The 14,334-nt window shown below is 42.8% G+C and overlaps 1 protein-coding gene across 4 annotated transcripts in view; it reads left to right on the top strand.

Annotated features, from left to right (window-relative positions):
* The first annotated feature begins 61 nt into the window (after nucleotides 1-61).
* Nucleotides 62-14,334, top strand: part of GPT2 (glutamic--pyruvic transaminase 2) — a 52,981-nt gene continuing 38,708 nt past the window's right edge. The window contains exons 1-2 of one of the 4 annotated variants that reach the window (XM_039503555.1): nucleotides 8,622-8,799; nucleotides 12,955-13,320. In XM_039503555.1, coding sequence (XP_039359489.1) covers nucleotides 8,797-8,799; nucleotides 12,955-13,320 — 369 coding nt within the window. In that variant the 5' untranslated portion in view covers nucleotides 8,622-8,796. Of the gene's footprint in view, nucleotides 84-8,621; nucleotides 8,800-12,476; nucleotides 12,853-12,954; nucleotides 13,321-14,334 lie in introns of those variants that run through there. The other 3 variants (XM_039503554.1, XM_039503557.1, XM_039503556.1) reach the window with 3 other exon arrangements.

The raw sequence follows: 14,334 nt of genomic DNA, 5'->3' as shown, positions 1-14,334 counted from the left end.
CCCTACGACCGCAGCTGCGGGGCGGGATTTAACGAGACACCGCCCGGCCGAGGGATTGGCCCAGGCTCGGCCGACTGTCTCAGGCAAGCGAGCTCATTGGGAGCGGGCACAGCGGCGCGCGCCTCACTCTGAGGGAAAGCTAAGCTGGGGGCACGGACCCGGCCCGGGGCAGCGTGTTCAGATCCCGCCCAGTCCCAGGCCCCAGCGGGGAGGGTGCTGGAGCCTGGCCGCCGCTCCCGTGCAGGGGAGAGGGGCAGACGCTTAGCCGCCCGTCCAGTTCTCTCAGCGCCTGCGGCTCCCGGCCGCTGCCGCCCGGCTAGAGGACCCGGGGGGGTCTGGGAGGGCGTGGGGTGTAACCCACACACGGAACAGAAACTAGACAGACACCTCTCGTGGCGCTGCTGGCCGATGGCCCCAAAGTCACTAGGCTGCTACATGCCCAGCATGAGGACAGAGCGCTGGGGCTGGGGGTTGTAGGCAAAGGGGAGAAATTCAGTGCGGATAAATAGCTGGGCCTGTAACCAGGGAGAACAAAGAAAGCGCGTACTTGCAACACCCATTGCACTACAGCGAGTCTAATCTTATCTCACTAGTACTGTTGTGAAATTCCGTTTTTATGTAGCCCGACCAGCTCCTGTAGTTGCTCCAGGGAAGGTGTGGAAGTGGGAGTAAGAAAAGTGGGTCTCCAATAAGGTTAGTTTCTGAAGTGGTTGAAACTAGAAAAACATTTTGAAAATCACTGCGCTGTTCGTTTTTATAAAGCTCTCGGCGCTAAGGGTTATCTCCCTCTGATCCTTCAATCTCGATCTTACAAGTAACATGTTATTCAAGGATGGTCACTTTAGGCATCTTCCTTTCCCAGTTGACTGTCCCATAACTATTAGTAGCAATCATAAAATGAGGGAAATTAAAAGACAGGCTTACTCTTATTTCCAGTATTTTAAAGTATGGGCTAAGTATGAATAACAAGAACTGGGGTAATAAAACAGGAGTGGAATTATATACTGTACACATCTTGCTGAATTAAATTATCTTTTACATACAGCCAAAACATTTTTTAAGATTTTAAAACAGACTATACAAGTCCTTTGCATCAAGAAATCCAGAGCAAGAAAACTCTGGGGGTGAGAAGTGAATTTTTATTTTACTCTGTTCTGTTTTACTTTGATGTTTGTTTATTTTTGGGTGCCTAGTGCTTCAACCTCAGTCATGTGCATACATGCTATTATACACTTGCAAATTCAAAATAGTTTCTTTGAATCCATTTCAGAATTTTTTCTAAATATTGTGCCTGGTATCTGTAGCAAAAAAAATCAGTAAATTTGTGATTTTTTTAATTTTTTTTTACTATGATTGGTAGATTGTTTTTATTATATTAGTATTATTGAGGGGGGAAATATAGGGAATAAGTGTTTATATACCATAATATAAATGTATTGCTGACAATTTCTTTTGGAATAAGCTTTCTAAAACAATTTGACAACATAATTTAAATGTTTATTTCATGTTTGAAAACTAGGCGAAGAAATAGCTCTTAATCTGAAACTTGAATTGTAAAGGGCATTTTTTCCCCCTAAAAAAATGTTTATAGATGAGCTCAACCTCTGGAGAGAAAAAAGAGGGTGATAGTGACAATGCTGACAACCTTAACTATAGCCTTGAATGACTTCTCTATATATTGTAAAGGGTGTAATGAAAAAAAGAGGAGGGAAAGTCTCTATGGAAAATTCACTTTGAAGATTATTGTTTAAGACAGACTGAAGTAGAGCTGCCAACAGTATTATAGAGCTGTACTGGGACTGCAATGCTTCCACATGGGTGGCAATCCATGTATTGTAAGGCTGGCTCTGCACACAATGCAACACAGGACATTTGGAGTTACATCTCTATTTTGGCTTTAATTCACTTTGCGTTGTCTAGATATTGAAGAAAATCTTAGGATAAAGGTGATCTTACTAAGAATCTTATCTGTGCTTTTCCTTCAGGCACAAAAACATTGGGGCACATTGGAGGATACACTTTTTAAAAGCTGATCTTTTATTGTTAATGCTAGTTTATTGCTCAGTTAAAGTAATACGCTGATGAGCTGGCTTGATGCAGTTGTTTAGTTCCTGGTGGAAAGGAATCAATACAGGGAGTGAGGTATTTAATCATTTACCAGGACAGCACAGGTTGTTTTTTCCACTGACTAGATTAAAAAGACACTGTTCATTCTTCATTTCTGCTAAGTGACAGACTTAAGATGGTTGTGCTTACTTTTTAAGGCAGACTGTGAAAATTTACTATATGTCCTATGAAAAGCTACACAGAATACAAGGCATATAATACTTACTCTCATAAGCAGTTTATTACTGGGTAACCTTCTCCTGTTTATTCTGAGGGAGTCCACATACTGATTCGTTAGTACAAAGAAGACATAAGATGAAATACAAACTATGGCTCAGGAAATAGAGGTCTATCCCCACCCTTAGCAATTATTTGAAACACAGGCCCAGATAGCCCCTCCTGTAACAAAGTCCACAGGAGGAGTCTGGAAAATATCTGTGGAGATCCCCTTGGAGAGATTCTCTCTCCTCCCACTCACACATATACTATTGGGGGAAGAAATTGCCCACCCTTGGGGAGGGAAAGCTGCTGTCCTGCCCCCAAAAAGAGTGGTTCCATGTCCACTTTTGACCCAGCATGCCAGTCCCTGCTTCTCAAATGCATCACTCCCGTGGAGCCACACTGCCAGGGACTGAGCACAAATGCCTTGTCTGAGGGCTCTTAAGAAAAGATAATATAGCCCCAGGGTGGCCATATGGGGCTGGAGACGGGGGGATGACGTCTATGACTCTGGACTTGTTACTAGCCTGCCCAGCACCTCACCTCATCCCAATCCTTCGCTCTCCAGCCCTTCCCTCAATACAGTCCCTAAACCATGGAGAACCTTTTATATTATCTAGAGAAGAGAGGCACATGGTGCCATGGAGGCAACTGAGCCCCTCTCCCACACAGGGGAAGGGAGAGAGTTCCATGCGGCCAGTAAACTCTTTTCATGTATCTTCAGTGCTTAAAAGGGGTCTAGCATAATCTGCAAGCAGTCACCTTGGCTACACTGGCGCTTTACAGCACTGCAAGTTTCTCGCTCAGGGGTGTGAAAAAAACACCCCCCTGAGCGCTGCAAGATACAGCGCTGTAAAGCGCCAGTGTAAACAGTGCCACAGCGCTGGGAGCGTGGCTCCCAGTGCTGCAAGCTAATCCCCACGGGGAGGTGGAGTACGTGGAGCGCTGGGAGAGCTCTCTCCCAGCGCTGGCGCTGCGACCACACTCGCACTTCAAAGCGCTCCTGCGGCAGCGCTTTGAAGTTTCGAGTGTAGCCAAGCCCTGAAGTAATGAAGTCAATGTCAAGCTGGTTATGTGAGTGGTATGATACGTGATATGACAGTGACAAACTGATGAATCTATTCATATTTTGTAAGATGTATGGTATAAGGTAAAATCACATAAGAAAATTATAAAATTCTAAATGTTAACATACCCAGGACCAGAATTGACTGATCTCTAGGATTAAAACATGCTCTCTGAAAAAACAGAGATTAGGATGTGCCATAGCTATGCTAGGTCACACTGAACAAGTTTTGATTCTACATATAAAAACAGAATAGACAGAATTTTTATGCTGATGCTGAAAATCTAGGTGATAAGCTCTTACATTATACCCAAAATATCCAGTTCAAATTCAGGCAGGGTATCAGGTCAACTGAAATCTCCCCATTGTTGCTGTCATTCCTTTAGGGATTAGTAACACTAATTTCATCTCCTACTTTGTCCATGGTTGCTGGTGTAACAGAGACCCCTATCAGAGACTTTCTATTCTTTCCTATTGCTTCTAGTTTTACTCAGTCTTTCCTCCTCGTGCCCTATCCATTTCTTATCCTTGCCTCTAAATTGTTTTGGACAGATGCCATGGCTTCGCCACCTCTTCCCTTTCCTGTATTGCTGAATACATTTACCCATCCATATTAACTATCAAGTCTTGGTTTTGATTATTCCCAGGTTTCAGCTCTATTAGATCATACTCTTCCATGTTTGCTAGCATCTGTCTGCTGTGCTTCATGTACTGATATAAAGTTACTGAATTGCTTACCCATTCCTTATTATTCCCTTCCTTGAATGTACATTGAAGCACAGATTCTCAAAGGTATTTAGGCACCTAGAAGTTAGGTGCCTAAATGTCTTTGTGGATCTGGGCCCAGGTCTCTGAGATTAACTATTGTCACAATGCATTCACATTCAGCCTGTACATGTCATTACTAGCGTAGGCCTTTCTCCATACCTGCATAAAAGGAAAGGCATGTTTATCTTTTCCGTAAACTGGGATTGTAGTCAGACACAAATCCATGCTATGCAGACAAGAAATTTCAGAGTTTTGTTTCTGAATCAAGATTAGGTTCAATGAGCCAGGAGTCTTATGCTGCTTCTGTTACAAGAGAGACGATTTATTTATATGAATAGCGCTCATACATAGCAGAAACTGTTTTGTCATACAAGATTTCAGAGTCTTTAACAAAAACAGTAGTGTCCTGCCTTGCATGAAACATTATCTCGTGGAGAATAAAAGTAATAAATCAATATAAATCTATGAAAATATCATTTCTATTAGAACAAAGCATTGATGAATTATATACAGGATGCTGATAATGTTCAGTTCAGTTCAACTATACTGTTATATACAAAACAAAAAATGTTTCCCTTACTCCACGTAAAGCTGCTGGTATTCATTCTTTAAGCAATTATTCATTATTGAGCCCTTCTGAATAATGCATGTAGTTTTCAAATGTTTTCATTACTTTCTGGCTTTCTTCCCTCTTTATGAGTGTGTCCCTTAATATATTCAACTGTTTCACATTCAAAGAGAGTTACATTTGTTTAATACATGATCTAGCAGATTCTGTCTATGGAGAAGACAACTCTAAACTCTGAAAGTCAAATACTAGCACTATTTCAGACAGCAGCCCTGGGCCCAGTCCAGCATCTAGAAAGACACTAAGCATATCCTTGGAGGTACTCTGAACCCTTAGTCTTCAATAGGAATTAATGGCACTCAGCATATCAGTGGAAATGCTAAGCACCTTGATGGACTGAGACCCATATGAAGTGTGCATCACAATAACTTGATATAGAAAGCGGAAAAGTGATGACACCATTTCCATCTCATTTCAAATGTCATATGAAAAGTCTTTTCTTGTCCTTGCCTGTTCTTTGTCTCTCTCTTTTATTATGTCATGTAATCTGAACACTGAAGTGTTTTGGAAGTAAGAGTTTTTCCTTCCTTTGATTTATTGGAATGCTTTTATATAGACATTTATTAAAAGAAGCCTCTGTTACACTACAGAATCTCCAAGTGTAAAAGTACTAAGAACAACACAAATCTAATAATTAGAAATTAAATTATCTAATCCACAGATTAGGAAAAAGAACCACAGTATATGTTTAAATAAAAAATGCCCCTTTTCCCTTCCCATCCCACCTCAACTCAACTTCATCCCTCCAGATGAAAGAATTATTTATTATGAGCAAGACACTCCAACTGGAAACTGGCAGTTTCTCCCTCTCTCTGTGTGTTATCCGTGCCTGAGGGGAAATGATGGAGGCCTTACATTTCCAAGGTAACTTTCATAACACATGTATACAATAAGTTCAGTTTCACTTCCTCTCGGCAGCTTTAGTCAATCTAAAATAATTCTGTTCTTTAGTCCAGAGAGGGGCCTGTGGACCCATGAGATGAAAGAGTTTTAGGTCACATCTACACTACAAACTTTGGTCAACATGAGTTAGGTTGGTGTACAGCCGCTGAAGTTTATATATCACTCAGATTTGTGCATACTCAGCTGCTTGTGTTGACAATGTGCATACTCACCAGGAGTGCTTGACTTGCTATACAGTCCTATGCACTATGGGTAGGTATCCTTGTGTGCTATGCACTGCCATCTGGCACAATGCCTTTTGGAACATTTTTGCAGTGTTTTGTGGGATAGGGATTTGCCCACGGATTTCTGGGAGCTAAAGCTCAAGTTCTCAGCATGCAATTTTTTCCATCCAATAAAACCTTCCACATCCCATAATTTTAGCATCATTTAAAAAAAAACCTCAAGGAGCCCACAGAGCTCACTATTATTCTAATAAACACTGCAAATACAGGATGCATAATTCCTTATTTGCAGATCTTCAGGCAACAACTAGGATCACAATAAGGAACAATAGGATTTTTGTAGGACTGTTGATGGATGTAGTGGCAAAAACCCCTCCAGATTGGTGGTATTCACAGAGCAGCTGCAGTAGGTAGAGCAGTGCTTCTGAGCTCAAGAATCAAGCACTGACTGGTGAGATCACATAATCCACGAGCAGTGGCTGCAGAACTTTTGGATGTAAAAGGTCACATTCATGGATCTGCCCCAAGTTTGCCCCAGCCCTCCATCACAGCAACACCAGAATTGACAGAGGAGAAGCAAGTGGTGGTCATGCTCTGTACGCTTCCAGCACCATATTGTTATCGGATAGTGGGAAATCATTTTGCAGTTGGAAAATCCACAGTGTGGGGCCTGTGATGGGGTGTCCATCCTACACAAGGCTTGCATAGGTAAAAGGAGCAAATAACCCTATGACAGGCTGCACTGGGGGAAGAGTCAGGGCTGATAAGTTCTAACTGATGATGAACCCAGCTGGGCAGGGACAAGTTGAGCTAGTATAAGACCAGGAACTAGAGGACAAGAAGCAACTCTGCAGTCATCCCCTAGAGAGGAGAAGGAAGAGGAAGAAGTCTAGGGGGCAGGGGCATGGGCTCTACCAATAATTGGTGGGGGCAGAGAGCTCCTCTGGGGTGGGGAGAGCGAGCTCCTTCAGCCCTGGGACTGCAGTGGTGGGCACAGAATGTGCCCCTTCAAAAGTGGTCACATTTTTATTCCTATGCACACCCCTGCTAGCGGGAAAGTAAGCCCTGGGATCCTGTGTTGGACAGTTGGACTATACATTCTAGCAAGAGTCTGAAGAGAGTGAACCAGCCACAGGGAGCAGAGATAACTGATGGTAACCCAGAGGGGGACTGGAGCTAGAGAAGAAAGAGAAAGCAGCCCAGGGAAACAGCAATGGAGTCTGGGATTGCATAGACTGTGGCTGCTAGTCACACCCTGTTCCCTAGTCTAGAACCTGGCATAGAGGGTGGTCCTGGATTCCCCTACCAAGCCACTGGAGAAGTGGAATAGTCTGGGCAGTGGAATGGAAGACAGCCTGAGACAGATCGTCCAGTGGGACTTTGATACCCCAGAAGGGGAAGACTACAGTGGCCTGACCATAGGGCCAAGCCACAAAGAGAGAGCAATTGAATTCAGAGAGACAGGGTGAGCAACCAAAGGAGGAGGCATAGACTGGTCCAGAGCTAATCCCCAGATGTGGCCACAGAGAAGTGCCACAGTGTTGAGTAGTAAACCCTGTGACAGGCCCTTGTTATTAAACTGTGTAGAGCTATTAATGGTCTCCTGCAAGCAAGACTGAGTTTCAGTAGTGTGCAAGAAATACCAATGGATTTGCACCAGTAGGGTTCCCAAGTTGTGATGGGACAATAAACAAAACACATATCCCTATTTTGTCACCAGCCCAAAATTGCTACATCAACAAAAAAGATATTTTTCCGTGATTAAGCATATGCTAGTGGATCACTGGGGATGCTCCAAAAATGCATAATGATTGTGCCTTTAAGAACACAGGCTGCATGCAGGGACATTAATTCCCAAACAGTAGATTACCAATGATGATAAGGAAATGCCAATAGTGATTCACAGCCTACCTCTTGCTCCCCTGGCTTATGAAGCCATATAGTGGCCATCTGAACAGTGCCAAGGAAAGATTCAACTTCCAGCTCAGTAGGAGCAGAATGACTGTGGAATGTGCTTCTGGTAGATTGAAGGGACACTGGTGGTATTTACTCACTAGCTTAGATCTCAGTGAGAAAAACATCCCAATGATTAGAGCTGGATGTTGTGTACTGCATAATATATGTGATATAAAGGGTGAAAAGCTGCTGTCAGGGTGGAGGTACAAGGTGAAATGGCTGTTTGCTAAATATGAGCAGTCAGACACCTGGGGTAGTAGAAGAGCCCAACATGGGGCTATGTATTTGAGGTAGGCTTTAAAGGTTCATTTGCATTGTCTGCCACAGTAGCATTCTCTCTTGCTGACTTGAGATAGTGTCTGTCTTGGATAATTTAAATAATGTATTTTGGGGTTTTTTGCTTGCTGGTGTCTGTTGTGTTGTGCCTGCTGCAAATGATAAATACTGCTGGGCCTGGGGCTTTGTTTGCTACTATGAATTGTGTGGACCTTGCTGTAAGTTTATAAATATGGCTGGGTGTTTTCCTGACACTGAATTCTGTGGTGCATGATGTGTGTTTATAAATACCGGGGGGGTGGGAGTGAGGGAGAGGAGAGGGACAAAAGGCAAACTGACATGTCAGCTAGGTGTCAACAAAATCAAATGGACTATCACCTAGTTAAGTAGCTATTCTTTGGCAGAAAGAAAGGTGTGAGTAAGAAATTTACATCTTCTCAGACAGATTTGCTGTCCCCTGAACCCCAGCTGGAGATGATTCTCAACAAGGAGGAAAAGATATAAAAATGAAGAAAGGAGGCCCTAAATTTCCTCTCTCCCCTCATTTCTACTCAGGACATCAACAAACATTTGAAAGACTAAGGAAGGCTCATTGAACTGGGGGAGTAGTCCTAGTGGCTGAAAGAATTCAGCCAGAGTGCTGTAAGCATATGGTGAGAGAAACCTTTTGCTTTAAATTCACGTAGCTTGTTAAGTTAGATATTAGTTTGTGTTTTACCTTTTGTTTCTTTGTAACCAGTTCTGACATTTATGCCCCATTACTTCTAATCTCTTAAAGTCTATCTTTCTGTACAATACTGCATTTACAATGGTGCCAGTGGCACCATGGCACCTGGCCCACTCCACTTGAGGCTTCAGGCCCCACCAGCTCTTCTCTGCCCCCATGACATACATAAATGCTAAACTATCCATATACCATTATTATAAGCATGTGATCTGAACTATACATCTATTCATAGTAATTTGGTGGAGGTCAATCATTTCAGAGTATGTGCTAGATGTAGCTGGCCATTCTACACATCAAGGCTTTTCTTTGGAATTCACTGTCCAGTCTCATACAGTCATTTATGTGTTGCTGCTGTTTGATCTTTCCATCTCAGCACCAGTTTAAAAGCTGTTATTCTTTAGCTTCTTGTAACTGCAAGAAAACCAAATTCTCTCTCTTACCACTGTAGTGAGGACATGGAATAAGGGAATCAATGTAGAACTTCCCTTTGCTAAACACCACTTGCTCCCCTATGTGCTCTATCATGGAAATGTGTGTTCATATGATTTGCACAGAGTACACAGACCGCTGGTTGGTCATGCCATCTGATCACATGTTGAGCAGTTTGCAAAAAGCAGTCACAATTGACATCTATACATCATGAGCTTGTAATGAATGTACACCATGGGTAGTTTAGTTCTGTATGACAAAGAGCTTTTTATGGCGGACCAGCTACATAAGGATATTTTGCCCTCCTGTAGGGGATCACAAAACATTTTACAAATATTTATTAACTGAACATCACAATAATCTTTTTTGGGGAGATGACCATTAGCCTCATCTGACTTGCCCAAGATCACAAAGCAAGTCAGTGTTTACTTTTGGGGTGAACACCTGACTCAACTAATGTCAATGGAGTTTTGTCATTAACATCAGCAGGGCCAGTATTTCAACCCAGGACTGCTTGCATCCGAAGAAGTGGGTATTCACCCACGAAAGCTCATGCTGCAAAACGTCTGTTAGTCTATAAGGTGCCACAGGACTCTTTGCTGCTAACCCAGGACTCTAACTCCACCATATCTGATAGACACCACCACCTCCCCTCAGATAAAAGATTTATAGTTAAAAGTACATTAAGAGGGATGTACTATAGGTAGACTAGGGTGACCAGATGTCCTGATTTTATAGGGACAGTCCCAATTTTTGGGTCTTTTTCTTATATAGGCTCCCCCACCCCTGTCCTGATTTTTCATACTTGCTGTCTGGTCACCCTAAGGTACACAAAAGTATATTTATAATCATAATTATAAAACCAGCACTTTTTTTACCTATACTATAAAAAAGGTATATAATTACACCTAAAAGAATTTTAAGATCTTTTCATTATTCCTTTCATTTTTTATCATTGACTTTTTGCATTTCTCAGCTTTGAGAATAAAATGAAGCTATTCATTTTCATGTCATGTACATTTAATTACAATTCATTTTCAATTTATTTTCAATTTCATGTTAACAAGCCCTATTACAATGCTATAGTGCATGTGTTATAAACAGAGGATAGTATTTATTCTTAAAAGCATCTACTGGAATTTTAAACAATTGAAACATTTCTATTTGTTTGAGAAAAGCTTATTTTAAATCACTTTTATTTTTGTGCAGCAAATTTGACCTTAGTGTCCCTCTAATTCAATTTGAAACCTTTTATTTTAGACTGTTATATTGATCCAGCAGCCAACTATTAATACTTTGATCTTTTTCAGTAGTAGTCAAAAGCAGGCTTCAGTAAATGTTCATTTTTGGATATGTTAGTGAGTCATTGCTTTAAAGGAATGTTGTCAAAGTTGACAGGCCCCAAATGTGATCTCTCCCCTTTCAAACCATAAAAAAGTAGCATTACCATAGTCTTAAAATCCATTCTCCAGTATGGAAGAGGTCATCAGCCTATACAAGACAGGCTGCAAATATCTTAAAAAATGAATGTTTGTTTGAACTGCAACCAAACAAATCCTTCTTCCCAGGAACCTGAATTCCTGACACATGGTGCTCCCCTGGGTCTCTTGTTGTTGATTTTGGTTTTTGTGGGGGAAGGGAGGACTGTGCTTGTTAACCCTAACAACACAGAAAGTATACAACAACAAACAAAGATTACAACACGTTTACAAAAGAACACTGCTAAAGAAGGTCGGAGGAGTGAGTTTATTGTAGGGATGTAATAAGCATCTCAAGGAAGAGAGTAAAAATACCAGGAGAGTCTTTGCAGCACATAAAGAAGGAACCAAAAGAAATTTAGAGCTTACAACATTATACTGCACAGAAGACTAATAGCCTTGGTGATGTGGACAAAGAGAGAATGAACAAACCAGCATCTCTATCCTATGGGACAGAGAGAGCAAGTGCAGCTAAAACAGAAAATGCCCTCTCTTCCCCAGCAGCCTTTCCTTCTATGCATCAGCTTGGAAAAGCAATCCCTACCTCTGAGCCAGGACAAATGAGAAAGGGCCTCCTCCCCTATAATAGCCTGGAGAGGGACCAAAGAGACCACATGCACCTGTCCACCTCTCTCTTCAAAGCTCTCTTTCCTGCTCTTGCTCCTAGTCCCCCTGAAGTAAGTGGCCAGACTCCAGCCGATTTTAATGAAAATAGGAATGGTCCCCCCCACCCCAAGAGAAGAAAAGAGCCTTCCCTTCCTATCAGCTAATAAGAATAAGGAGAAAGAGAGAGACTCTTTCATTTTCTGAGAGAGGGGGAGCTGCTAGTCTAGGAGAATATGCTGGAATGGCAAAATGAGTGCCAGAAATTGCTACTGTTTCTTTGAGTACCTATTGTAATTTAACGTCCGTTCAACCTATGAACTGGCTAATCATAATCAGAACCCGACAGATGGGGTGATATATAGATGAAACAAGAAATAAACTAGAAAATCAAGTTAAAATTGAAATGCCAAGGAGACAGGAAGCAAAGGCAGGAGAGAAGGGATATGTTTTTGCCAAACGGACAGGGACACAAATCAGCAGAGAAAATATATTGAAACGTTTCTAATAGGCTAAATCAGAATACCCCCACAAACCCCCCCCGAAACAAAAGGAGTATAATCTAATACTTTAAGAGGGGTTTTGGGAGCCAGACTTGCTTTGTAACCCTAGGGAAAGCATTTTAACCTCCCTCTGTATCTCAGTTTCCATATCTGTGAACTGGCAATAACACTATTACTTACGCCAAATGTCTGTGTAGTTTAACGAACATCTGTAAGGGGCTTTGAGACGACAAATGCAAAGTAATAGAGTTTCTAAAATCTAAGGGTCCTTTTAAACTGCTGCCTTACTCGGTCCTAGTTGCAGGATGATGCAGCAAAGGCTCGCACCAGCCTCCAAACCTGCTGCTAGTGCCAGCTCTCATAGAGGATACCAGATATCTATGGTGGTTTTTTTCCCGTCTAACGAGGGGTAGTAGGAGGGAAACAGCTCCATTATTTATTCGGCAGTCGCCACCTTTATTTAATACCCTACGGCATCTTTAACGCGCATCGGCTCCCTCCACCCCCCCGATTCCTTTTTAGCCTACAGCCGACACAACGAAGATACATGACGTACCCGGCAGTGCTTTGAGGGGACTCTGGGTATGGTAGTTTGCTGCCTCATCACCTGATGCTGTGGGCAGGCGCTGTGGAGAGTTTGTAAGAACTACAAACCCCACCAAGCAGCGCGACTGGTGGTCTGGCTGGTGCAAGCTCTGTTACTTTTGCATGCTTGGAAAGCGGGCTACTAGTAGCAGAGGGTTGACCGTGTGTTGGTTTGCAGGTCTGAGCTAAATGGCTTTTCCTGGGACAATGTATTACTGCAGAGATCCTTTTTGCTTTTAATTTTTCCTCCAACGCTAAGCTATTGCAATGATGGGATTTAATGATAACGTGGTGGCATTGCAAGATCAGTTGTGTGTCTATTGCAGTTAAGTTTCAAGAATCTGGATGTGGGGGAGACTGCAGAGAACTGAGCATGCACTTGTAAGTGTGCCTGTCCACCGGAATCGCTTCTGGTTGCACCTTTTATTTGTGTAGATTTTTAATATTTCCAATTTGTAAAAATAATTTATTATTATTTGAAAGCGGCTACCCGCCAGGAGCATGCATCGGTTTGCAGTGCTTGCCAAGCAAACTGCGGCAAGCCCGGGCTGTAAAGGGCCAGGGTCCTGCAGGAATGGAAGGAGAGACGTGGCTTTGCGATGCATTGCCTCGCTGGTCGAGGAGAAACGGCACCAGCAGCGCTTTACCCAGCGTACTCGCCCGGGGAGAGAAGGACTCGTGCGTTGGAACAGCGCTGCTGAGGCCTCTGCAGTGAAAATCAACGAGAAGACGAGCAGGGAGAAAATCCTGACGCTGGAGTCCATGAACCCCCAGGTGAAAGCGGTGGAATACGCCGTGAGGGGCCCCATTGTCCTGAAAGCTGGCGAGATCGAGAAGGAGCTGCGGAAGGTGAGGCGGGGGTGAGCGCTCGGGCTGATTCCCAGACCACCTCTCCACAGTCCTGGGTGCCGGGCAGAGGGAGATGGGCGACCCCCTTTGTTCTTCCGGCCACTTGGCCAGGTGTTGCTCTCTTTGTGCCGGGCCAGCCCCTGGCCACTCCTCCGCTGCAGCGGCTCCTGATTGGGGCTGGGGAAACCCAGGAGGGAAGGCACGTTCCTGCCCGTCCCTGCCTGCACGTTGATAATCAGCGGCAAAAGAAAACATGGTAAATATCAGACACAGCCTGCGCTTTCCCAAGTCCCTCACTTCCCCGACGCTTGCTTCCCCTAAAGTTTCAGGAAATGGCTTTGTAACCGCTTCTAGATAAGGCATTGACATGGTGAAATTGGGGAGCTGTGAAGTTCTATCTAAATGGACAGTCACGTTAAAAATTAATACTTAAAACAATTGTATTACCTTTGTTAGACTCTTAAATTAAAACTTAACTAATTTTCTCCCCTTACCACTTTTTTATCATTATTATTTTTGCAGTTGAGTCAGGGTGCTGAATGAAACCATGTATTGTCATCACCCGTTTTTGTTAATGGAGTTTGTGGGTAATGTCTTGTCATTTTATGCAACTTCACAATACCTAGAGTAATATAGCCCTCATCCTGACTGCTGACAGGGATGCTAACACAATAGAAATAAATAATATCAATACTCCCCCCCCCAACTCAGTTAACTGTCCTTGTCTTTTAAAATCTTGATCTGATGTAGTATAGCACTATGTGTACAAGAAGTGTTGTTAATAGTTATAAAACTAGTCAGGCCTCTTTAGAGGTGGAAGAGGAAGAAGACAATAAACAAATGCTCTCTCCAATAATAACATGTTACTGTCTCCTGCCTCATTGCACAGGTCAACTGAAATATACACTGTGAAAGCAGTATTTACTTTTTCTGCCTTGGCCCTCTAACAATTCGGTGTAATCCAGTGCCTCTTTGTGTTTACGCAAAAAGGTGAAAACAATGAGGAGTAATTGT

The sequence above is a fragment of the Mauremys reevesii genome, linkage group 16 (assembly GCF_016161935.1).
Source record: "Mauremys reevesii isolate NIE-2019 linkage group 16, ASM1616193v1, whole genome shotgun sequence".
NCBI classification, from domain to species: Eukaryota; Metazoa; Chordata; order Testudines; family Geoemydidae; genus Mauremys; species Mauremys reevesii.
The sequence above is the reverse complement of the archived record's forward strand: the minus strand, read 5'-3'. Positions and strand labels throughout refer to the sequence as shown.